This window comes from Silurus meridionalis, chromosome 12 (genome assembly GCF_014805685.1).
Source record: "Silurus meridionalis isolate SWU-2019-XX chromosome 12, ASM1480568v1, whole genome shotgun sequence".
NCBI classification, from domain to species: Eukaryota; Metazoa; Chordata; class Actinopteri; order Siluriformes; family Siluridae; genus Silurus; species Silurus meridionalis.
Genome location: NC_060895.1, coordinates 13,842,475 through 13,868,828, shown reverse-complemented (window position 1 = coordinate 13,868,828; position 26,354 = coordinate 13,842,475). Strand labels below are relative to the sequence as shown.

General features: G+C 36.2%; 1 protein-coding gene across 2 annotated transcripts; it reads right to left on the bottom strand.

Annotated features, from left to right (window-relative positions):
- Positions 1 to 325: 325 nt before the first annotated feature.
- Positions 326 to 25,456, bottom strand: LOC124394856 (protein Atg16l2). Of its 2 annotated transcripts, none has more exons than XM_046863338.1 (18): positions 25,054 to 25,453; positions 24,552 to 24,618; positions 23,995 to 24,046; positions 23,659 to 23,732; positions 20,477 to 20,728; positions 19,144 to 19,209; positions 18,492 to 18,584; positions 18,019 to 18,072; positions 16,488 to 16,593; positions 9,359 to 9,464; positions 8,594 to 8,664; positions 8,345 to 8,416; positions 7,689 to 7,809; positions 7,137 to 7,242; positions 4,533 to 4,682; positions 3,449 to 3,496; positions 1,797 to 1,898; positions 326 to 1,224 (listed from the first exon to the last, which is right to left on the bottom strand). In XM_046863338.1, exons 1-18 carry the CDS (start codon positions 25,205 to 25,207, stop codon positions 1,131 to 1,133), a joined length of 1,788 nt encoding a protein of 595 aa, XP_046719294.1. In that variant the 5' UTR covers positions 25,208 to 25,453; the 3' UTR covers positions 326 to 1,130. The 2 variants fall into 2 exon arrangements, 1 of the variants encoding a protein (XP_046719294.1); XR_006927566.1 differs by having other exon boundaries at positions 1,185 to 1,224; positions 3,449 to 3,491; positions 25,054 to 25,456.
- Between the last annotated feature and the right edge of the window lie 898 nt (positions 25,457 to 26,354).

Here is a 26,354-nt window from a genome sequence, read left to right as displayed (position 1 = left end):
AATTTCAGCTCAGCTTCTGGTCCACTGCGTATTTCCCAAAGATTGTTGATACAAAAACATACTTTAAAAACTCTGTATATGTGATTGTAGACATCAGCACATTACAGCAGTTAAAGTATATGAGCAAATGGCTGCCTTCACATTGTTAAAAAAAAAAAAAAAAGCTTAAACTTCCTGCTATTCAGTATATTGCAGAGCCTAACCTCACACCACAGAGGAATACAGTGTGTGAAACCTTGCTGACACACTGATTCATGCTGATGTATCCTCCAAAGTGGTTCCCTGAAGTGCACAATGCAAACAATGCATTGTTAAAAAAATTACAAAACAAGACGTGGTATTGGTAAGAAAAAGGGTAAGAAATTTATTGATTCTGTATACTGTGTATAAGCCACAATATTTAGTACAAATGCTTAGAAAATTAGAATGTAAACAAATCTGTACACTCCCTTTTTTGTAAAAACTTTACTGAATATCATTAACAAATGAGAATGTAAATGCATGTGGTTAGTAAAAATCGACAATCCCTCAGAGTGGTTGAAGAATTACTGCAGCACAAAACAAGTGCAGACAACAAACAACTGATACACAGTATAGAATTGGTGCATTTCTTAATACATAATACCTACATGTTCAATTTCAATGTTCTTGTATAGTGCTTTTAACAATGGAATTGCTCCAAAGTAGCTTTACATATACATTACAAAATAGACACTGTACACAATCTATAATCTACAAAGTATAATTAGCATTATGTCAAATGTACACAAACAGGTCATATTAAATATTCTATCTACCTAGTTTCTTGCTAACTTTGTCTTTTTTGTCACCAGGCCTTGAATCTTCATTAATATGCTTGAATGTTTGACACTTTAAATGTCAACTAATAAATTACTTTACACTTTAAGTCAATACATTGTGGAAAAGAATTAAGGTATCTAAACAATCATGACTGCTTTATAAAGCCAGACCAAAACATAAGTAGCATTCTTGTGGGGCTTAAACACTGAAGCTGAATAGTTTTTGGTCTATAGAACATTCTGAACTTGGGTGTGTGGATATTAGTGACCCTGGTGTGTAAGTCAGCAGCAGAGCCACTTACACCCACTTACAGCCACTTACACCCAGTTTCAGATGTCACTCCACAGCATGGCACATCGGCTCTTATCAACACTCACCATATACTCGCCTGACATTGACCAAGCCACTGCATTAACCGAGGTTCTGAAATACACAGTAAAGTCTTGTTAATCTCAGTAATTAGGTCTAATCAAGGTATATCACATACAGCCATGCAGATATTTCAGATAGAAACCAGTCATGTGTCTATATGAAAAATGCATTTAAAAATGCAAATTAAAGCTAAACTGTCTTTAAATATGATTGGTGCTTATACTGGTGACTTAAAAAGGCAATAACAAACATTGTAATGCATTCATAGTGACAATCTTAGAATGTTGATATTTTTAATGAAACTTGGAAATGTCACCGGTCAAGTGGTAAAATGTTTGAATGTCTTGCTGTCCATTTACTCGTGGCAGATTTCATTCAAATCAACACTCAGAACCACACAGAATGAACAGCCTTGTTGTTCAGCTGAAATGTGCCCAATTGGCAAGCTGATATTGTGCAATTTCAAAACAGATGGGCAATTAATGTTAAATGCAATGCAGTTTAAACTGAATTTAGAATGCAAATGAATTCTCTCTGTTCTCTTAATAGTAAATAAAAAAAATAATAAAATAGATTTAAAAGAAAAAAAAACTTTTTTAGGTTACCAATTGGATTCTGGATACCTGTGCATGACTGGTAGCCTTGTTTCCAGGTTGCCTGTGTTAATATTCCAGATGTACACAGTACCATCTGCAGAGCCAGCTGCCAGGTAACTTCCATCTGGACTAAAGTCGAAGGAGGTAAGCAGATCTTGATTAATCAATACTTAAATAAATGTTTTTGAAAGAATTGTTTTTTTGCCACATCAATATGGATAATAACATCATTAACATTCACTGTACATGCACATACATCCCTTAAAATACGCTATAGTCCTATAAATAATCACACTTTAAGATTCCGAAGAAACTGTTTTGAAGAAACAGTATCTACATGACAAAAAAGTACTCATAACCGATAATTTATCAAGCTGTACCCAGAGAAGGCCTGCTGTGGATATTTGCTTGTGAAGCTTTTTTTCTTAACTTGATTAATGTGGAAATTTGTAAAGAAATTATGTTCTAAATGCTGAAAGATGCATGCCATACTACAACTCTCCAGTTTACAGACTCGTCACACTGAACTCCAAACACTTATCCCCATTCAAAGTTACCAGATTGCTAAAAGAACCCACCAGATGAAATCACACTAATACTTGTAAACATCCCAGACCCTCACCCTATTACCAGATTTTATCATCCAATATTATGAGTGTTTTGACCATATACTGCTTCAGGTTTACTGAATCTGCTTTGTTCCTGTTTACAGATTGCCTGACCATTTGCCAGCCTCATATTTTCTCGATCCTTGGTTTGTCTGATACACTTATTTAATAAAACCAGAAACCTGCTTCATGACAATGCCTAATTAAGGATGTAGGGCAGTGTCAGTTCTGAAAGGAAGCCATAGTCTTACACTGAACAAAACCAACCTGCACCGAAATTCAGAATACCTCAATGTAGACATTTTATAATTGTCCTGATTTCCAGCTCAAAGTGATTATTAAAAAAAATCTGCATATTTTCTTTCTTGAAATGTATTCATTTATTTTATTTTAGCATGACTCAATGCATTCTGGTCCTGCTGTTGCCATAGAAACAGCTAAGTGTATGATTCAACTGGGAGTGAGCTACAGACCAGACGCACAAATGGGACTCAGCCTTTGTCATTTCAGCATTGCATCCTCTCCGTTTTCTTGTCTCGCCTTTTTTACACAAAGCAATTACACATCACACGTGGTTCATGGTAAGAAAATGGCAGGGTAATACAGGACAAAGGTCTGTTATAGGATAGATAGCTTAATAGTTTCAAGCTTTTATTGTTTTTGTCTTACTTTGTCTGACAAATGCAAACATAAATTTAAAAAAGACATTTCTTTTAACCCTTTATTGTCTTTATGACTACATATTCAAACACTGATTACAAAGAGTACATAGATGTTAATGATACACTCCAAATGGACACTGCCTCAGACTCTGGGTTTACACAAAAGGAAAAACAGTGGAATTCTTCCAAACAATGTAAAACCAATTTGAACAGTTTGGCTGGAATCCTTGTTCTGACATTTTATTGATTGTCCTAAAACTAGCCCTGTGCTTATTAATATGTTTTTTCATTAGAAGGATAAAGAATTAAAATGAGACTACGAAGAATCCCTTGCCAAAGCAATCATATCATACACTTCAAATACAATGATGACTATCAGATTTGTAATTTTAGTTAGTAATTATCTTACCTGAAAATAGCCTTGGTACTGTCACTTCCACATTTGAAACCATCTGCCCTAGGATTATCATATGACAAGGAAAAGAAAAAAGTATAAACTTGCTAGATAGATAGATTTTTGCAGTTTTATTATTGCAGTTGCTAGACAGACTCCTACACAGTACACAGTAAAGGCTCTATAAAATGTAATGCAACAGGGGTATATTATGCTTTATTACATCAACACAACTTCAAATATATCACCTGATTTTGAAAGCATTTCAACAGTGATACAAAACGAACCTCTTTCCTGTTCTGCTTGTGTTTATCGGTCTTTAATGATAAAAAATGTATCCTACTGTGTTTTTGTTGTTGTTGTTGTAATAATCAATTTAACATACACTCTATTATGGCTATCAGTGCCTATTCTTAGGTATGATTTGTAGCCTAACTGATTGTTTTGAGACCAGTACAAATAACACTCCTGAATATTACCATTCAATTAGCATTAATTGCTGCTCTTTTATGCTGCTTTGCAACTGCACCCAGTGAACTGGTAGATAGACTTTATTTAGCAATCTTTGCATTGTTGACACATCGCTGAATGGTTCTATGCTTAAATGATTTACTTCCTCACCAGTAAGTCATCTCTGACAAATGATTACAGATAAATGCATAATTAATAAGACTAATGTGTTTGGAAGTTCAATAGTAACTTTTAGATTATGAACATAAATGTATGTGCAAAGTGTGCACAGCGTTTTAGCTACACAGTTTTTAGAACTGTCTGGCCAGGTTCATGTTACAAGCCTTAATGCTCAATTACTGAGCAATAGATGCAAATGGATAATTGACAATTTTCATATAAATGAGCGATATATGGAAATTGCTTAAATGTGGAGCTATGTCATATGCATAGTCCACAAACACAAAAAAGTTAAAACATTATAAATGACAATATCATTTTGACCACATATTGAATATGTAATATGTTATATATACCAAAAAAAATCATTCATTATTTATTTAATTTTACATTTTAATTTACAGACCTCCAAAATAATAAGAATTGGTGTATAAATATGTTTCATAGTATGAAAATAAATTCTCTGTACCGGAAGGTCATTCTGGTATTACTCATTCTCAGATCCACCAGCTGCAGGCTCTCATCTCTTGAGCAACTTAGTACTTCTCTGTGGTTGGGTGAGATGTCAAGTGATGTCACCCTGCCCTGTAGTGGAACCTCCTGAGTACAGCTCGCTGCCCTGTAGGAATAGGGTGCATCAAGTTACAGATTAGTTCAGAGAAGAAATGTTAAAGAACACTGTAAGTATTTTTTTCTGTGATAACAGAAAATGTGTATTTAAAATTTAATTTCGATGCACACATGACTAATTAAGAAACCATCATATAATTTTATAGGCATAACGCAAAGGTTTACTACATGTGTATATTTACTGTTTAACCTTAAACACTTTTAACATTTTAATTTAAAATAAAATGTTAAGTTAGTAAAATCAAATACCTAAACACAATCTACACAAGACATTTTAATAAAGAAACATGGTAATTTAACTATCATAAATCCAAAGGGCATTAGACTGTATGCTGCGTATTTCTTACATTTCAGCATGTCTTTTACTCATTGATTCCTATACATGTATCATAGCAATTTAAACATTTTTTTAACTAGCAAAATAATTTCTCATTGGCATTTATAGTAGACACTTTATAAATATTGTAATAAAGCCTAGCAAGTATTGTTATTGGAGAGCAATATAAATATAAAACCTTCTCATATTAAACAATGATCCAGTTTGTTTCCTTATAATAAGTCTGCAGACTTTACAATACATTAGTACTGTTTTGCAAGCATTACATTTTTCTTACATATTTTAACAGAAATTATATGAGAAAAGATGTGTATTAAGCTAAATCCCAGTCAAACGCAAAGCAAATACTTAATATATAATGTCCAGTATAATTTTGATTTAACAAGAGTGGCCTGTCTACTGGGTGAGTGTCTGAATGTTAAACCGCCATGTAAGTGTTTGCAAATGTAAAAAATCTGTCCTGTACAAATTTTTTTTCGCTTTATTTTTTTCAATGCCATATTACAGCACATATCAGCTCTTAGCGACTCAAGAAGACAATTAGTATGTGGGCTGATGGTTGCTAGGCGACAGGCGAGCAGTTGGCAGGGCGGCAGCTGGAGGTTACTGCTGCTTGGAGTGAATGAGAGATGTCAAGGGCTCAGACGTGGGCTGAATGATACGTTCATTTCTTGAAATCTCTAAATGCAGCAGGAATCACATGACATTTGTGGTTTAAATCACATCACATTCACAGGCAACTGTCATGAATCCATTGAGTGCAAATGTAAAAAAAAAAAAAATAATAACGCTCAAATGTAGATCAGTTAAACAACGTTTTTTTTTTGTTTGTTTGTTTGATGGATTTCACATCTTAAATACTCAAATGTGGATACTAATGTTGGCCAGAGATACTGTAGTACTGGTTGTATAATTTCAAGGGCTTTTCTGTAATTCTGGGGAACACAAACAGCACATTTGCTCTCCATATGATTTAGGAATATCTCCATATCCATATATTAACAGCTATTGATGATTATCTTGATATTGATATTAATCTCTTCTTTTTGGGTAATTCAAATTTGTTTTATTCGGGTGATTCATTCTCAATATTTTACCACTTATTCTATTAGGTACAGTTTACATTATGCTTCATCACACTGTTATTAGAATTGGCTGAAGTAGATCAAAAAATGTATTCTTATATAGCATTCTGAATGTGGTGTTTCATTTCTAGTCAAATGTGTTTAAGTACAGAATTTGGAGCAAAAAATATATATATTTCATTGTCTTGTAAGGAAAATAAGTTTTTATAAAACATGTACATAGTTACATTTTGAATATGCCCCCAAAAATATACTCTAGAATAGCAGTGAAAAAACACTGTAGAACCAAATTAATGACTATGGAACACATCCAAGGAGATAATCATCAAATCTCTGGTGTGTAGCATTTTACTACAAATAAATTATAATGAATAGCACTAGATGAGCTATATTTATTTCTAAAGCCATATACCAATTTTTGATTAAGACAGTTTTGCTATGAATATTTAGATTATAAATCGATGGCCAAAGGTTTGTGCAAACCTGAATGTCAGACCCATGGGTGTTTGTTAAAAACAGCCAATCACTGATGGAATGCAAGAAATCCTTGACGCAGTGGTGTTCTTATTTATCCAACACAAAGGTGTTCAGTGTGCTTGAAGTCAAGAATCTCCACAGGTCACTTTGGGTTTATTTCTATTTCAACCAATACAAACTATGTCTTCATGGGCCTTGTGTTCTGAACAATGGTATAGCCAATGTATGAGTCCCACAGTTCTAGTAAAAGGAAATTAAAATACTACAACATGCAATTCAAGACATCATATAGAACTGCTTTTATCTTTGAGGCAACAGTTTATGAAAAGCACACATTTTGTTGTGATGGTTAGGTGTCTGCATAATCTACCAGGATAATCATTTTAGAATAGTATGGGAATGATCATTGTATATAAGCATAAGCTCATTTTATTCCCACAAGCCTCTATACCTATAGGACCATCTTTGAAATTTGCAATTACCATGATTGTAACAAATTACTGTAGTTTTCTGTGAGATATACCAATAAAATATATTTTCTTACCTGCTGTCCCAGAAGCGTATTTTTCTGTCAAAATGGCCACTGATTATGTAGTACTCTGAACACACTAGATCACTACAGTAGGAAAATACCTCAATGGTCTGTATGCCTAAATAAGATAAAAAAGAAAATAAATTAAGTGTGGGAACCTGAACACAATAGAATGGATTTGTAAATATTCTTCATAAAATGATTAAAAGAAATAAAATTAATCAGATTTCCACTAACATGTGACCCCAAAAGGTGAAATTGAAAGATCTCTGCTATGCTACGCAAAATAGCTACGCAAAATAGCTAGATATAGTGGCAGTATGTGCAAACCAATTAGATCTGAATGGTCCTATTTATTTATTTTAATATTTTCAAAAATATTAATAAAGATTAGTGTACATAATTGTCACAATAGACCTAGGTGCAATGCTGGACACATTGTGATGCATGTATAATCTAGGAATGTATTTTTAAACAATCCTAAGGGAATCCGTTGAACAGCACACATAAACTTTACTGAGATTGCAATGAACTAATATTGCACACGTGTATTGAGAAACTTACAAGCAGCACGTCCCAAGTCCCAGATTTTTACAGTCCTGTCTCCACTTCCAGTCACCACCTGTCTTAGGTTACATTTAAACTTTGCTGCTGTCACTTTACGAGAATGACCTGTCAGTGTAAACTACAAAAGCAGAACAAGAAACCTGAAATTAAACATGGTTATTGCAGGCCATAAAACTAGAGTAACTGTCAGTTTATTTACTATAATCACAATTTGGAGGTCTAGTTATAAATTATATTTTCATTCTTTTATCCAGGAGCAATCATTGTCTATGCTTATTGGCAGTACACCATTATTAATTCAATACCTCATCAAGACATTTTGATCTTAACATAAACAAAAATGTAAATATAAAGATATAAAAAAGTGTGAACATTTTTGTGAACCTTCTCTCAAACAACACTCATCAGCCAGCCTGTATAAGGTATTACAATGTTCAGTCAGTGGGCATCTTCAATGTATAACAGGGATCATTTTCTCTATTTGCAGCAGCACAGAGTCACATGACACCTCTAAATGTAAGCAGGCACACCTCACACAGCATGTCTTAATGCAGTTCTGTGTAGATGATGCTCTGCAGAGCATGATTCAGGGAAACAGTAGAATACACCAGGAGTGCTAAATCAGACAGAATGGGGGATGGGGGCTCTGTTACCTTTGGAACAGAGTCATCCAACCGCCAAATAAGAGCAGAGTTGTCGTTTGATCCAGCTAAAATTCGGCTGCCCTGATGAGGTTGGCAAGAACAAACAAGATTTTAGCAAATGAACAAATTCACATCTAAAAACTCAAAAAAAAAAAAAAAAACAAGACTCTTATTAGGCAACATTTTAGATCAACTACTTTAAGCTTTATAATTGCCAGTGATGTGCTTCGTAAACAAATGTGACATGTATATTCATACCGTAGAGTCAAACTCAATGCTGGTGATGCCTGCATTACTCCCATCTAGTGTCCCTCTGTGGTGCAGCATGCCTGGGAGACAAATGTTTTTAAAATGATCACAATTTTCGATCAAAATTAAAAATAAAGTTTAATACTTATTTTAAACAATATAACTTGGATTATTTATTTTTTATTTCATGAAGACCTGTATATATAGTGATCTGTCTAGGGGACAAAAGCAATCCATTATAATGCTGATCCAGCTAACAAATTTATATTATATTGTTTTGAGTTTGCCTAAGTGCTTAGGAACTATTATGTGGTCGTCCATAATTTCCTATTTTACTATTTTACTATTTACTATTTATCTACTATTTACTATACAGGCCAGATTCCCTTAGTCATTCGACATGAAGAAAATAGGGAATTACAGTAACAAATGAACTTGTGACGGAATGACGGAAGTGTGCTGACTAATAGGTCATGCAATGGCTATTAAAATAGCTTTATGCCTAAACATGCCTATATTAGATTCAACTTTATCCACTGTTAGTTTAAAACTCAAACAGGTCCCAAATACACCAAGGGCTCAGTAGAGAATATAAAATATTATGTCCTTCCACCAGCAGCATATTCTAAAATATAGAAAAATGTTTTATAGGCCATAAAATCAAGCTTTTGACATTGCCACCCAAGTCAGCTGAAATAAACCAAGTTTAAGCATGATGCAGAAAATCTGATAATTATAGACTCTTCCTCATCATTTACACTGGTAGTGCAGTACCTGAAATGACCTCCCACAGTTTGATCACCCTGTCTGTGCCTCCAGTGGCCAGCAGGTTTGAGCTTGGGCCGAATCTAACTGCATTGATTCCAAGTTCATGAGCATCCTGCACCAACAGAAAAAGATGACAAATACTTGTTATGTGCATGTGTGTATATATACATACATACACACACACACACACACACACACACATGCAGTGGGTACGGAAAGTATTCAGACCCCCTTACATTTTTCACTCTTTGTTATATTGCAGCCATTTGCTAAAATCATTTAAGTTCATTTCTTTTCCTCATTAATGTACACATAGCACCCCATATTGACAGAAAAACACAGAATTGTTGACATTTTTGCAGATTTATTAATAAAAACTGAAATATCACATGGTCCTAAGACCCTTTGCTCAGTATTTAGTAGAAGCACCCTTTTGATCTAATACAGCCTAATACAGAGTCTTTTTGGGAAAGATGCAACAAGGTTTTCACACCTGGATTTGGGGATCCTCTGCCATTCCTCCTTGCAGATCCTCTCCAGTTCTGTCAGGTTGGATGGTAAACATTGGTGGACAGCCATTTTTAGGTCTCTCCAGAGATACTCAATTGGGTTAAAGTCAGGGCTCTGGCTGGGCCATTCAAGAACAGTCACGGAGTTGTTGTGAAGCCACTCCTTCGTTATTTTAGCTGTGTGCTTAGGGTCGTTGTCTTGTTGGAAGGTAAACCTTCGGCCCAGTCTGAGGTCCAGAGCACTCTGGAGAAGGTTTGCGTCCAGGATATCCCTGTACTTGGCCGCATTCATCTTTCCCTCGATTGCACCCAGTCGTCCTGTCCCTGCAGCTGAAAAACACCCCCACAGCATGATGCTGCCACCACCATGCTTCACTGTTGGGACTGTATTGGACAGGTAATGAGCAGTGCCTGGTTTTCTCCACACATACCGCTTAGAATTAAGGCCAAAAAGTTCTCTTTTGGTCTGATCAGACAAGAGAATCTTATTTCTCACCATCTTGGAAAACTCCATGCGGGCCTTCATGTGTCTTGCACTAAGGAAAGGCTTCCGTCGGGCCAGTCTGCCATAAAGCCCCAACTGGTGAAGGGCTGCAGTGATGGTTGACTTTCTACAACTTTCTCCCATCTCCCGACTGCATCTCTGGAGCTCAGCCACAGTGATCTTTGGGTTCTTCTTTACCTCTCTCACCAAGGCTCTTCTCCCCTGATAGCTCAGTTTGGCCAGACAGCCATTTTAGGAAGGGTTCTGGTCGTCCCATTTGAGGATTATGGAGGCCACTGTGCTCTTAGGAACCTTAAGTGCAGCAGAAGTTTTTTTGTAACCTTGGATCTGTGCCTTGCCACAATTCTGTCTCTGAGCTCTTCAGGTAGCTCCTTTGACTTCATGATTTTCATTTGCTCTGACATGCATTGTGATCTGTAAGCTCTTATATAGACAGGTGTGTGGCTTTCCTAATCAAGTCCAATCAGTATAATCAAACATTTCTGGACTCAAATGAAGGTGTAGAACCATCTAAAGGATGATCAGAAGAAATGGATAGCACCTGAGTTAAACATATGAGTGTCACAGCAAAGGGTCTGAATACTTAGGACCATGTGATATTTCAGTTTTTCTTTTTTAATAAATCTGCAAAAATGTCAACAATTCTGTGTTTTTCTGTCAATATGGGGTGCTATGTGTACATTAATGAGGAAAAGAATAAACTTAAATGAATTTAGCAAATGGCTGCAATATAACAAAGAGTGAAAAATTTAAGGGGGTCTGAATACTTTCCGTACCCACTGTATATATATATATATATATATATATATATATATATATATATATATATATATATATAATGATATACAGCATGTTGAGAGTGACTGACATTAAGAAATATCTAGCAACATAATTGACTTAATTTCTAAAAAAAAAGAGAAGTGAGAACAAAAAGTAGTCCTAACCTAAAAAAAGACATAAGATATGCAAATCATGACATTTATAAGAAATCCTAAACTATTTTACTTTTTTCATACTTTACACTGAAGACACTGCAATGCATATTTGAAATAAAAACTAAAACAGTACTGGGTGTAGCAGAGCTATGCTGTAACATAGTAAGAAATTGTTTTGCAGACATTTATAAAGGCTTTTGTGTCTAATACCATGGAAAGCAAGCTTCCTTTCTCCAAATGACATACAAGTCTATGGACACATTCATCTGTCAGTGTGTAAGTAATTTTGTATCTAACCCTCATGCATCTAATAATAATCTCAGTTACATATAGTTTCATTTGACTAACTCACTGGGTCTCAAACTAGGTACTGCAATGTCAGTTAACTACTAAATTCAAAAGTACAGTGGAACCTCGGAGCTCGCGGCCTCAGTGCTCGCGACCTCGCATGCTCACGACTTTCATTCCGACCGGCGACTCTTATTCAGATCGGCTCGTGAGCAACCGCGAGCTGCTCACAATGCTAGTTTTAACATTTCTAATCAAGGTTTATCTCATTAAAACACACTTCAGCATACTATATAAAGTGAGTACCCATTACTGTATTTTCTGTGCTGTATTGTACTGTATTTTCTGTACTTCTCTACTGCATACTTTACTGTACCTGTACTTTATTTTTTTTAATTAAGCATTGTAATTGCTGTTAATTTACATAAAGTATTGTTAAAATAGTCTAATAATTAAGTGTTATGGAGTGAAATAGTGTTATTTACTCATTTAAATCGATTTCGTATAGTGTTCTTTGGGTTTTACTGGGTTGGAAGGGCGTATCAAAGGTCGCGAAAATTGAACTCATGACCGGTCTTGGTCCCTAACCCTCGCGAGCTCCGAGGTTCCACTGTATACATTTGGAATAAAATTTATGCAGGGTGATCAAGGCTTAATTTCACATATAGGGTCAAATTAATTAGAATTTGCCCAAAAAGCTTTGAAATCCTTTGACTCACTAGTAACTTTACTACTAAAAAAAAAAAATATATATATATATATATATATATATATATATATATATATATATATATATATATATATATATATATACAGTGAGGAAAATAAGTATTTGAACACCCTGCTATTTTGCAAGTTCTCCCACTTAGAAATCATGGAGGGGTCTGAAATTGTCATCGTAGGTGCATGTCCACCGTGAGAGACATAATCTAAAAAAAAAAATTCCGAAATCACAATGTATGATTTTTAAACTATTTATTTGTTTGATACAGCTGCAAATAAGTATTTGAACACCTGAGAAAGTCAATGTGAATATTTGGTACAGTAGCCTTAATTGCAATTACAGAGGTCAAACGTTTCCTGTAGTTTTTCACCAGGTTTGCACACACTGCAGGAGGGATTTTGGCCCACTCCTCCACACAGATCTTTTCTAGATCAGTCAGGTTTCTGGCCTGTCGCTGAGAAACACGGAGTTTGAGCTTCCTCCAAAGATTCTCTATTGGGTTTAGGTCTGGAGACTGGCTAGGCCACGCCAGAACCTTGATATGCTTCTTACAGAGCCACTCCTTGGTTATCCTGGCTGTGTGCTTCGGGCCATTGTCATGTTGGAAGACCCAGCCTCGACCCATCTTCAATGCTCTAACCGAGGGAAGGAGGTTGTTCCCCAAAACCTCGCAATACATGGTCCCGGTCATCCTCTCCTTAATACAGTGCAGTCGCCCTGTCCCATGTGCAGAAAAACACCCCCAAAGCATGATGCTACCACCCCCATGCTTCACAGTAGGGATGGTGTTCTTAGGATGGTACTCATCATTCTTCTTCCTCCAAACAAGTTTAGTGGAATTATGACCCAAAAGTTCTATTTTGGTCTCATCTGACCACATGACTTTCTCCCATGACTTCTCTGGATCATCCAAATGGTCATTGGCAAACTTAAGACGTGCCTGGACATGTGCTGGTTTAAGCAGGGAAACCTTCCGTGCCATGCATGATTATAAACCATGACGTCTTAGTGTATTACCAACAGTAACCTTGGAAACGGTGGTCCCAGCTCTTTTCAGGTCATTGACCAGCTCCTCCCGTGTAGTTCTGGGTTGATTTCTCACCTTCCTTACGATCATTAAGACCCCACGAGGTGAGATATTTCATTGAGCCCCAGTCCGAGGAAGATTGACAGTCATGTTTAGCTTCTTCCATTTTCTAATGATTGCTCCAACAGTGGACCTTTTTTCACCAAGCTGCTTGGCAGTTTCCCCGTAGCCCTTTCCAGCCTTGTGGAGGTGTACAATTTTTTCTTTAGTGTCTTTGGACAGCTCTTTGGTCTTGGGCATGTTAGTAGTTGGATTCTTACTGATTGTATGGGGTGGACAGGTGTCTTTATGCAGCTAACGACCTCAAACAGGTGCATCTAATTTAGGATAATAAATGTAGTGGAGGTGGACATTTTAAAGGCAGACTAACAGGTCTTTGAGGGTCAGAATTCTAGCTGATAGACAGGTGTTCCAATACTTATTTACAGCTGTATCATACAAATAAATAGTTAAAAAATCATATATTGTGATTTCTGGATTTTTTTTTTTAGATTATGTCTCTCACAGTGGACATGCACTTACGATGACAATTTCAGACCCGTCCATAATTTCTAAGTGGGAGAACTTGCAAAATAGCAGGGTGTTCAAATACTTATTTTCCTTACTGTGTGTAGTCATTTAAAAAAAAAAAACATTATTTTGCAGAAAAAACACTGATCAAAATTAGAGAACAATGACTGTAGCATGGAAAAATATTACAACAAAATTTTCTGAAGGTTACAGTCAGCAATTAGTAGGAAGTGTACAGGCCTCTGCTCTGCTCTGAATGCTCTTCGACTTCAGCACATCTGCGGCCACAGGACAGCACCAGTCTCTCACACTGCTCTGGTGTGATTTTGGTCCACTCTTCTTCCAGTCTCTTCCACAGTTCAGTGACTGTAGTCGGTTTCTTGGCCATAACTTTAACCCCAAGGATTTTCCAGAGGTTCTCTATTGGGTTGAGATCAGGACTCTGGGCAGGCCATGTCATTCTTTCAATGTTTTCAGTTTCAAGGAACTGCTTTACCCGTTTTGCTGTGTGACATGGAGCTGCATGAACACTGTGGGCTGATTGGGTGATGAACGCAGGGAAGGAACCATATGTTGCTGAAGAAGGTTCTGATAAACATTTGCATTCACTCTGCCATGTAACTGTATAAGAGGCCCAACTCCTGCTGCAGAAAACATGCCCCAAACATAATGTTTCCCATCGGACCCAAATAAATTAAATTCATCACTGAAGTGAACTTTGGACCAGTTCTTCTCTGTCCACACAACATGCTCCTCAGCAAAGCTTAGTCTAGCCTTTTGATTCTTTCTGCTAATGAGAGGTTTGGTCACTGCAGAGTGGGTTTTCAGTCCAAATGCTCTTAAACGTCGAGACACTGTATGACGAGACAGATCCTTACCCTGTTCAGCGCTGAACTGGTGAGCAATTCCAGCTGCAGTGTGGAAACGATTGCCCATTGAGATCCTCTGCAGTATCTTGTCCTCTCTTGTATTTGTCTTCTGTGGATGACCAGCCTTCTTGGCGGACTTGAATGAGTTTGTGATGTTGTAAAGATTTATTATTCTTAAAATCACATATTTGGAATGACCAACTTGTCTTGCTATGGCTGATCGGGTCATCCCTTTGGCCTTCATCTGGACAACCTGCTGCCGGAGGCTTTCAGTCACTTTAGAACGGCCCACCATTTTGCAGAGTCAGTGAAACTGGAAGTTAGGCTGCCAGTTAAATAGGGGTTGACAGATAATCAAGGAAATTAGCACCAGGTACCAGATTAACACCAATAACTGGGAGGTATCTGAAAGTGTTCTCTAATTTTAATCAGTTTGTTTTCAGCAAAATAATGTTAATAATATATATATATATATATATATATATATATATATATATATATATATATATATATATATATATATATATATGTATAAAATAATATAGAATTGCTTATTTTTAGGGATATGACAAAAAAATACATATTTCACTTACACATACACATTTTCTCAATGCATTTGAAATCTATAGTATAAACCTACTTTTAAATGTTAATTTTTATTCTGTTTGCTAGTTGTTCCACATTACAGTGTGTTAGATTTGCGTTTAACAAATTTGCCTTCCATAATATAGTAGCTTTGAGAGACCACAGGGGGAAATATAACAGATTTTGGTCAACTACAGTGGTCAGCTACAACCTACCATTTTGTGAGTACCGTATTTTCCGGACTATAAGCAGCTACTTTTTTCCATGCTTTGAACCCCGCTGCTTAAACAATGAGGCGGCAAATTTATGGATTTTTCCTGTGTTTTTCCCTGTTTCAAAAGCTTCAATCCAAAAAACTGAGCCCCATAACATTAGACTAATGAAATTGCTAAACGGGTTAAGATGAACCAATAAGATTCTTTATATTAAATCAGATGCGCTCCCACTGAATCGGGCCGCACCACATCATAAATATGGATGAGGTTCCTCTGACGTTTGACCTGCCGCTCACTCGGACTGTCAACAGGAAATGCGAATCATTCGTCACGCTGAAAACAACCGGGCATAAAAAAACACACTTCATCTGTGTTCTGAGCTGCACGGCATCGGGAGAAAAGCTTCACCGATGGTGATTATTAAATGCACGACGATGCCAAAAAGATAAACTCCCGAGAGAAATTGTTGTGAAAGGAAGGAGGAAGACAGTGAACAATTACTTTCTTGGTAGGCTACTGTTTAGATACAAGCCGTGTAACAGTCACTGTCTTTCGTTAAAGCCTGTGTAAAGTTCATTAGTTTCAGTGTAGGCACCTGTGGCTTATAGACAGGTGCGGCTTATTTATGTTCAAAATAAAAATCTTTGTGCTTAATAGTCCAGACATTACGGTACTAAAGAAGAGAAAACTCTTCAGCATGGATTCTCCACAGACTCAAATGTTAACAAATTTTGTGGCAAAGGCCTGACCTTATTAACTCATTCATTAGCAATTTTATGGCTTAAACCTCCTAATAAAATGTGTGCAGGCAGTATTAATAAATAATTAAATAAAAAAATAAACAAACAAAATTTCATTTTCTGGTTATCAATACAGAGAAATGGCATGGAGGTTAATTTAACACTTACCACTGCAAAGATTACTCTGTTTGGGACTCTAGCTACTAAGCAAACTCCAATAGGAGTAAAGACATCTTCTTCCAAACTGCTAACTGAATTACCTCGTCTCTTCTTTCTGAGGGCACACACACACACACACACACACACACAAAGGCAAAAAAATATTTATTTTGCCTAACAGGTAAATCAATTAACCTACAAGAAATAGCTTCAAATATAGTAGAGCTGATTGAATAGGATTGGTTATGTCATGTAGTTTTCAAATCATATTGCTGTCACCTGCAAACCACAGAGTAGCAATTCAAAAATTATGTGCTTACTCTTAACTGCTTACTCTTAACTTTTAACCATGGCATTATTGTCAAATGATATGGTTGATTTATGTACATGATTGATGCACCAGATGATTATTTTAGAATTTACTGATCTCTTGAAAATTTTACAACACCCAACAGACAGTTTACACAGATTGTCAAAAATGTAAAAGACTGATCGAGCAACCAGCAAATCAAAATTTAAATGGTCAATTTTTTTTATATCCAAACTGGCCCCTTTTCGAAAACACATTTGGAAACTCCTGTTTTAGACAAACAAGCTCATGCCTCCTTTAGATTCTATTTGACTGCCCACTACCAGTGTGTTAACATAAATGGGGACTCTTGAGAAACTGCATTTACATCAAATATGATAAGACAGAAATACAAATGTATTATGTTTATCACAATAAGGCTGCCAATTTTAACCTAGAAGTTAACATAATTTCTCTTCAACCCAAAGATACATTTAAGCTAAGAAAAGATGCTTGCTTATCATTTGATTCCCACATACTCTAAACACAATTGCTGTTACTTACTGAATTTCAGTACTGCAAATTTTTCCTATGTATATATTTTGGCGAATGTTTGCACATTTTATCGTTCTCTTTATCTGTCTTGCACTTTGTTTAGTCTGTTGTTTATTTCTTATTATTAATTGTTAAGCTATACCAAACCAAATTATTAACACTGCTGTGTAGTAATAAAATTATCTTGTAATGTCTTGCATATAAGTAACATCACTACAATGAGAAACAAGTGTTTGCTTCTTGAAAATAATAAATATGTTAACCATTTACAACTGAGAAATCAATGTAGGCTCTTGTTACCTAGACACAAAGACATCTATTTTCAGTGTGTGTCTCTCTTATAAACAACAATAGCAACACTGTTTCTTTTGACAACTCCTACACTCATTCACTTTGGTACTGCCTGCTGATTTACACAATGTATACATTTTATTTGCCTGTAATATGTCTTAGGTCTAATCTATAATTTCTCCATATTACCTAAAGAAACTATGGATTTTCCTTCAAATGCTAATATATTTACATGATAGATCTTGAAGGACAAGTCTTAGAGATCCTTTAATTACAGAACACTTTAATTGATTGTTACTGATTAATCTAGCCACAAGATGCTAGTGTTACTATACAGTGTTTTATTTTAGTAAAGTCTTTAACTTAGTGCTTGAGCAAGTAAGTAAAAGTCAAATGTTTACTTACTCAAATAGACCTCTGATTGAGCCAAGAAGTCGAGGAGAAGTAACTGAAGCAGACCTGAGACCAAAAAAAAATATGTAAAAATGAAGAACAGGCAAAATTAAGAAATCAAAAAACAAACACACTAAAACGCATCCTCACCTATATTACTAACTTTGGTAAGTACTATAAATTATTCCTAACAAAAAAAAACAATCCTGGGAAAACCATTAAAACACAAAAGTGATGGGTCATATAAGGAATAATTGTGTTGTTACAGCAACATTAACCACTCTGTGATCGGATGGTATGTAAAGTGGAGTACTTTTCTAAATTAGTACATTCAGTGCACAGCAATTGACAAAAAAATTTATTATCACAATACATATTCTGTATATTCAAAAGTTTCAGAAATAATTTTGATCTGATGGAAATATGGACTCTGACCTACAAATAGATAAGATAGATTAGCTATTACTAAAATAAATTACAATTACCTGAAAACTCGTGTTTGGCTACTTGGCAAATTCTCTCCACCTTCTTTCCTGCGTAGTAACGGTGATGAGGGTAATGATACACTATGCGGTGCTCTGTAAAAAAAATAAAAATAAATAAAAATAATTTTTTCAATTCATTATTTAGAAGTAAGTCAAATTCTTTCTGACTGAAAACAGAGAAACACACACTAAAAAAATTAACATGACTTAAATGTTGGCAGCTTCACAATATAATAGTCTAAGACATGCTAAGACATAGCAACATATATTAAAAACAACTTATAACAAACATAACAATTCAAAATCACTCCAGATACAGCTCTGCAATCCTACAGCAAATCACACAAACAGACCACACCTGAATATTAAAATGGTGCAGACTGCAGTCAGTTCCAGTAAACATTTTTTTGTAGTGTTGTGAGCACTATTTATTATTAAAGTGAATTGAATGCAGTGAATTGAGATTTTATCCAAATAATTACATTAATAAATCCAGAACAAAACTATGTATGTAAGCAATTTTATTAATCACAGATCTGTTTCACAGATTCACAGATTATATTTAGCGAATATCTATTTTTTTATTTACATTATTTCTTTCTTATGAATTTTTGCAAAAAATCTAAGGCTGATATTCAGCTGAATTACTTACTTGTCAATGTTCAAAGTCTTATTAGCAGCCATCTCAAGTTCCTTATGAAGACCAGCTTGCCTGGCTCTATAAAAGCAATAGAGGATTTTGGCAGCATTGCCGATGTGACAGAAACATTTCTAGATGCAATGGTCATAGATTTACTGCTATTTAGTGGGGAAAAAAAGATATAATATTGGCAGCTACAGAAATGAACATACAAGGTTAATGCCCAGCCCTAATTTTTTTACACCCATAACTCATACATGTCCTCTGTTTAGTCAATTAAGCTACTTTAAGAACTTTCACATCAATATTCACATCACAACTCAATATTATTCATGTTACTATACACTATATTGGCAAAAGTATTGAGTCACCTGACCTTTCCTGCTATATGTGGTTCTTTTCAAAACTGTTACCACAAAGCTGGAGGCACTCAATTGTACAGGATGTCATTAGATGCGCTATAATAAAATTTTGCTTTCACTTGAACATGGAAACCCAAACCTGTTCCAGCATGGCAATACCCCTGTGCACAGTGAGCTACTTGAACATATGGTTTACATGCTTTGGAGAGGAGAATCTTGAGTTGCCTGCTATAGATCTCTGATCTCATCCCTACTGAACACCTTTGGGATGAATTGGATCGCTGATTGCACCCCAGAGCTCCTCATCTACATCAGTACCTGCCTTTCATAACACCCTTGTGGCTGATGAACGCAAATATCCATAAGCACACTCCAAAATCTAGCGGAAGAGCTTCCCAGGAGTTGGAGGGAAATATAAGAGCAAATTGGGACTAAAAGTGGAATGCATTGCTCAAACATCAAATACCATACTTATGACCGGGTGACCCAATACTTTTGGCAATATAGTGTATATTTCCTGTGTTTAGTCAATTAAGCGATCTACTTTAAAAGTTATATCATTATAAAGTTATTTTAATTTTTGACAGTAACTCATATACTTTCACTTTAAACCATTTTATTGCAAATGTTTTATTTTAGGATTATTGTCCTATAGAAAAACCAGTTATTTCTCTAGATATAATAATGTAATTTTCTAGACATGTTCTCCACCTCCAGAACCTTCACCAGTCCCTGTTCTTGGTGTTTGGTTGAACCATTCAGACAATATTTGTTTATATAACTACTTGACCTACTGGAATTCTAATAAAGTGAATTAAAAATCAATTGCTTTAAAGTGACCTCTTGTGAACAAAGTATCTGCCCTATTTAACTCAGCAGATGAAATGTTTGATAACATGAAATGCATGGCGGTAAGAAAATCTGAGACTAAGCCTTAGTGCATGTAAAGTTTTGGCTCCAACTGCAACTCAGCACTACCTCACCTTAGCCTCCTCTCATTGAGATGATTCATGCGAGCTGCAGCTTGTTCTTTCATGTGAACCATTTTTTCCACAAGAACTGAACCATGGAGATTCTCCTTTCTGTAATCTTCATCCAAGTGCTGACAGCGCTCACGAAGAGTGTCATACTCATTCTTGAGTAGTAAGTTGCTATCGGTCATCACCTTCACATCAGATTTCAGTCTGTCTTTCTCCACTTCCACAGCCTTGAGTTTGACCTGAGTTTCATTCAACCTAATATGAAAGAACAATACACACAATTATATCATGATAGACACTAAACATTTAACTTGTGTAATTTCTCGTTTAATGTCCCGCCTATGTTAATGGCTAAGTATGCGCAATGCCACCTCAATAAGTAGAAAGAATGAATAATCAATGTTCATAAACAAATTTACAGGTAAAAAAACACTTTAACACGTGAGGAAAGTATTGTATATTCTCTATTAAAAAATATTCCGACAAAGCACAGCAGTGGTCAATATTATGCTTTATAATATTATTAGAATCTCTTAGGAGGCATAACCTGGAAGTGCAAATGGGTTCTTGGATGAGCAGTAACAGAGCCTTAATGGGTTATATCCTGTTTTGCAGCCAAAAAAATATAATATAATTTAATGAACACAGATACCAACCTAGACAGGCTCCCTGCACCATATTGTGTCTTGTTTATTTGTACAAAATTTTTGAGTGAAATGGTCCATTCATCTTCTTTCAGCTGTTTCCATTAGGTGGTCACCACAGCGGATCATCTGTCTCCATACTACTCTGTCCTCTACATCTGCCTCTTTCAAATGAATCATCTGCATGTCTTCCCTCAACACATCCATAAACCTCCTCCTTGGCCTTCCTCTTTTCATCCTTCCTGGCGGCTCCATCCTCAGCATTCTCCTACTGATATACCCCATGTCCCTCCTCTGCACATGTCCAAACCATCTCAATCTCGCCTCCCTCACCTTGTCTCCAAAACGTCCTACATGCGCTGTCCCTCTAATAAACTCATTTCTACTTCTGTCCATCCTCGTCACTCCCAATGAGTGTCTTGCATCAACTGTACATGTGAAATAGTTATAGAAAATGAAATCAGATACCAAACTAAATTTGTTGCCATTTAATACACGATATATTAATTGCACAGTCTAGTCTAACAATAATCTCTCAATGTCCTCTTCGTTTCCTCAAACAGATGAATATTTGATTGCATTTCTTGCAGGTACTACACATACGACAAAAATAGATGCTACACATGCGACAAAAATAGATGCTTTAGCATCTGTAATTTGAGAAGTCTTGAGCAACTTATCCAGCTTTTTTTTTCCTCAGACATCAAAATTGTGTTTCACATGAGACAGTCCTTGTTTCCTCCATCTACAGGATGTTATATCATATATTTTACATATTTATTATTCACTGTTTAAATCAAGACACAACTAAACTAAATGTTAAAGGGTTTAAGACACACCCTGTACTACAGGACAATCTGGGATGATAATTAAGGTAAATCTTTTGGATTGCTATAATCAGGAACCAGCCTCAAAATGCATCCTCTAATGTAGACTAGGAATTTATACACTTGCCAATTAACCACAGTTACTCTTTTCTCCAAATTAGACTAGACTGGTGTTTCGAAATATTCTAGAAATGCAAATAAGAATATATGTTTTTTTTAGCTTCGCCAAGTGTTTGTAGTGTACAATTTAAAGTAATTTAAATAGATGTACAGTCGAACCCACTTATCTCGACCTCGGTTAACTCGATAACCCTATTAAGTCGACGTTTTTGAAGTGGAACCGCCAAATTCTCGCTTTGTCTTAGCATTTTCTCATCGGTTATGTCATTTTTTTATGTCGCCGAACCCTAATATCTCAAGCACAAGGGAGGGCAAATTTGCCACTTAACGTTGGTTATGTCAAGAATCCCCCTGCCACGCCCCCTTCGGTGGCGGCATTCCGCGAAGCACCCTGCTTCTTCTCCTGTGCGGGCGAGCTCGTCGCAGTCATGCTGATCACACACACCTGACTCTTAATCACTCACTCATCCCATCTCCTATTTAAGCCCCTCACCTCCACACACTAGTTTATCCGTTGCTGCCCAGCGCTTTCCATAGCGCGATCCGTGGATTCTCTACACAAACTGTCTCTGCTTTCGTAGAACTTCTTGGACCGCACTCCCGGAGCGCACCACTGGATATTACTGCTTCGCTACAAGTATTGGTGGATTATCTCCTGAGTATTCTCAATAAACTTTGTTTGCGGTTACTTTGGCTTCTGCCTCCTTATCCGCATTACAGGTTATCTCGATCCGCATAACCAAACAAACAAATCGCGGCAACGCTGTTGTGTAAAAAACCTTCAAAAACATGTGCATGCACACTCATTTAATAACGCACATCATGTACATAAAGAAATTTCAAGCACGTTAGTATATTGGCGCCATATTGGTTTTCGTTTATCTCGATCATCCGTTATCTCTTTTTGGCGTCCCCTAGGCCGGTGACATAACCGGGTTCCACTGTATAGCTATTTAATTAATGCGTAATCATAAGTACTATTAAATCTTTTCTAGACCAAAACAGAGGTCATGGAGAAAGTCTATGGCCATGGACTTGAACATGCCAACTATGAACTAGGACATGAACATGCCATTTCAAAGCCGGCATTTTTAACATCCTCTTTTCTACTGAGAAAGTTTTTCACTGGATTTCAAAAGTGGTCCAATTCCTCAAAAGGTGTTCAGAGGGGGTGAGGTGTTCACTGGGGCACTATAAAGCTGAAACAGGAAACAGCTTAGCCTCTTAGTTCCAGTGAAAAAGAAATCTTAATGCTACAAAAGGAAAATACTTTTGGCAATTGTGTGTTTCTTTATAACTTTATGGAAACACATTTGAGAGTCTGCATACTTTTGGCAATGTAGTTTAAGTGGCAGCTCTATGAAATTATACTGTCTTACAACAAGACTTTTCACAGTCTTTACTGATGTTCATCAAGTTCAAGTGAAATACTGAATACTGAGAGTTCAAGTGTTGAGGCAATACTGAACTGACTTTATTCAATACAAGACCTGCATACGATTTCTACAATTTGTAAGGTATGTTTTAACAATATAAACTCGAAAATGTTAGATGTGCTCAAACAAGAATGTTGTACTTTGATAAGGAGGCTTACCTGGCATGTTGTCTTTCAAGAAAAGTGTCTTTGTTTTTTATCTGTTGCTGCAGCTCCACTACTTTGTAAGCAAGCTGCAGAAAAAAAAGAAAAAAAAACAAAAACAGAATTAACCTTACTAATAAATCACATGTGAAATCAGAACTGAGAGCATAGAGGTTTGCTTACAGTATGTAACAGAGAAGCAAGCAAGCAAACAGCAAGCAGATGTTTTATTTCCCTCACACCCATTACTTTCTAACCTGTGCTTCTACTTAAACTTTACGCTTATGAACAAAACAGGTTCAATGGAATCTGAAATTGTTTGTTGTGCCAATAAATGACATTGCTTCCTACCTCACCAGTGGCTGTTTTAAGAGATGACAAATCCTCAGATGAAGAAAATGACCTGACAGTGAACAGTAAACATATATTAGAAATAAACATACTTTGGGGGTATATTACGTACGTACCTGAAACAAATGATGTAAATCTATTGAGCATGACATTGTAATATATATATATATATATATATAAAGAGAGAAAGAGAGAGAGAGAGAGAGAGAGAGAGAGAGAGAGAGATTTTATTTACTTTTATTTACAGGAAGAATAAATGTTACTGGAGGTGTGGCATAGTGCTTAAGGTTGTTGCTTGTGTCGTTTCTGTGAAACTGCCCATGGTCTGTAGATCCCTGTGCAATCGGTGCTAAGTGAAGTGAATTGTTACAAGTCTGAACGTTATTTGCTGTCACACACATGCACATTATTACACTGTAATAGCTATATACTATGTATGTTTAAGTTTGTGACACGCATTTTTTGACAGTTCCCTCAATTAGTCGACTAGTCGAGTTCTTTTCAAGGTGACAGGCAGCAGCAGGAGTCAGCAGAAGTGTGGAGTGAGAAGTTAGTACCTGGGTGAGGACAGGAGGCCTTGGGTGATTACTGCACTTTGAGCGCACCGCTCGAGCAGGTTCACATCTGCAACACAGCAGGAATTTGGGCTGGAATTCAGGTTCACATCGCATTTCATCAACCATCATACATTTCTACTCGCATTTCGTCGTCTAACCCCTGAACTAAATCACTGCTTAGACTGTGCTGCCGTTGTCTTAAAGCAAACAAAGCTCTCTCTCTCTCTCTCTCTCTCTCACACACACACACACACACACACACACATTTACACAAACATACACTCGCTCACATACACAGATTTCACAGCTTTACCGGAGTGTCACTTGATTTAAACTTTACATCGTTCATGTGTTAGCAAATAAATAAAGCATGAACTCTACACTGTGTTGAATGCTGAGGAATCAGATACATTCACCGATTTGTAGCGAAAAAGTTTCAACACAGTTAAAAAAAAAAACCATTATAGCAAAGAGATTTAACACTTATTTAAAAATTGCCTACATGATCGGATCACATCTTGGAAGGCGATCTTCTGTGCTTTATCGCGATGTTTCAGCTGAAGGATGATGTGCCGTTTCCATGGCTCAGAGTGCTCGGAGTCCGGGCTCGTCTTTCTGAACTGTCTCCCAGGCTTCGTGTGCTCCGTAGTGGCCATGATTAAAAAAATCGCCGGTGTTTTCTTCCAAACACATAGCTCATGATGGAGTTCCGCATTTCGGGCCGAGATAAAAAACGATTTAGACTCGAAGAAATGAGGCTAAAAGAAGAAACCCACAGGAACTTTGTCAGGTCAGTAGGTGAGAGCAGAGACCGAGGCTCCTTAACGCCTTAACGCTCCACGCCTGCTCAGTCCGCCTGCACTTTACATAAGCGGAAAATGCCCAAATCTGTTCCTCAAACACGAAAACACAGACAAGGAAGTTGTCGGTCTTTTGTCTTTTCGACCAATACGAACGTACACCAACTTGACACGTTTATAGCTGTTTACCAAAAAATAAAAAAAGGCTTTCTTTGGACAGGCCGAATTGTATCTCAGTACGGAAAAGTTGTAATAGTCTAAAGTTATGGCCATAGACTGCACTATATACAACTGTCACAAGATGTTTGTTTTATTAAGTTTTTAATTATAATTACATTCTAGTATTTCAACAAAATGTAAACCTCTTAATTAATTGCTATGATAAAAATGTATGTTTTTCATATATATATATATATATATATATATATATATATATATATATATATATATATATATATAATGCAAATGCATTGGGAACACTGCACATTCAATTCTAAATCAAAACATAAACAAAAAAAAATATCAAAATTGTAATTACTTTACAGAAAGTGAAGGTAAAGATATTAGGTTTTAAAAAAACATATATAGCAATCCCTGCATGTTTCTTTACAAATACATTTACTGTATAAACTCACTGAAATCACTGAACTAATATTTTGTTGTATAAACACAATTTCTGAGAACTGCTTCACATCTGGAAGGCCGCAGTACACACCACAATTCCTCTGCATTTCATGGTTTTTGCCTTAGAAACAGCATTTTTGATGTCACCCCTCAAGTTTTAAATTAGATTATGGTCCGGGGATTGGGCTGGCCACTCCATCACGTTATTCTTGTTGGTCTGGAACCAAGATACTGCTCGATTACTGGTGTGTTTGGGGTCGTTGTCTTGTTGAAACATGCCATTTCAAGGGCATTTCCTCCTCTTTATAAGGCAACATGACCTCTTCAAGTATTTAAATGTGCTCAAACTGATCCATGATCTCTGGAATGTGATAAATAG

Bases quoted from the DNA above. Each gene is read 5' to 3' on its own strand.
- LOC124394856 (XM_046863338.1), bottom strand. From the start codon at position 25,207: ATGGCCACTACGGAGCACACGAAGCCTGGGAGACAGTTCAGAAAGACG. The intron at 23,733-23,994 runs GTAGGAAGCAAT...TTTTTTCTGCAG, and splicing joins TTAAAACAGCCACTGGTGAG to CTTGCTTACAAAGTAGTGGA. The intron at 20,729-23,658 runs GTAAGCCTCCTT...CTTTCATATTAG, and splicing joins CTTGAAAGACAACATGCCAG to GTTGAATGAAACTCAGGTCA.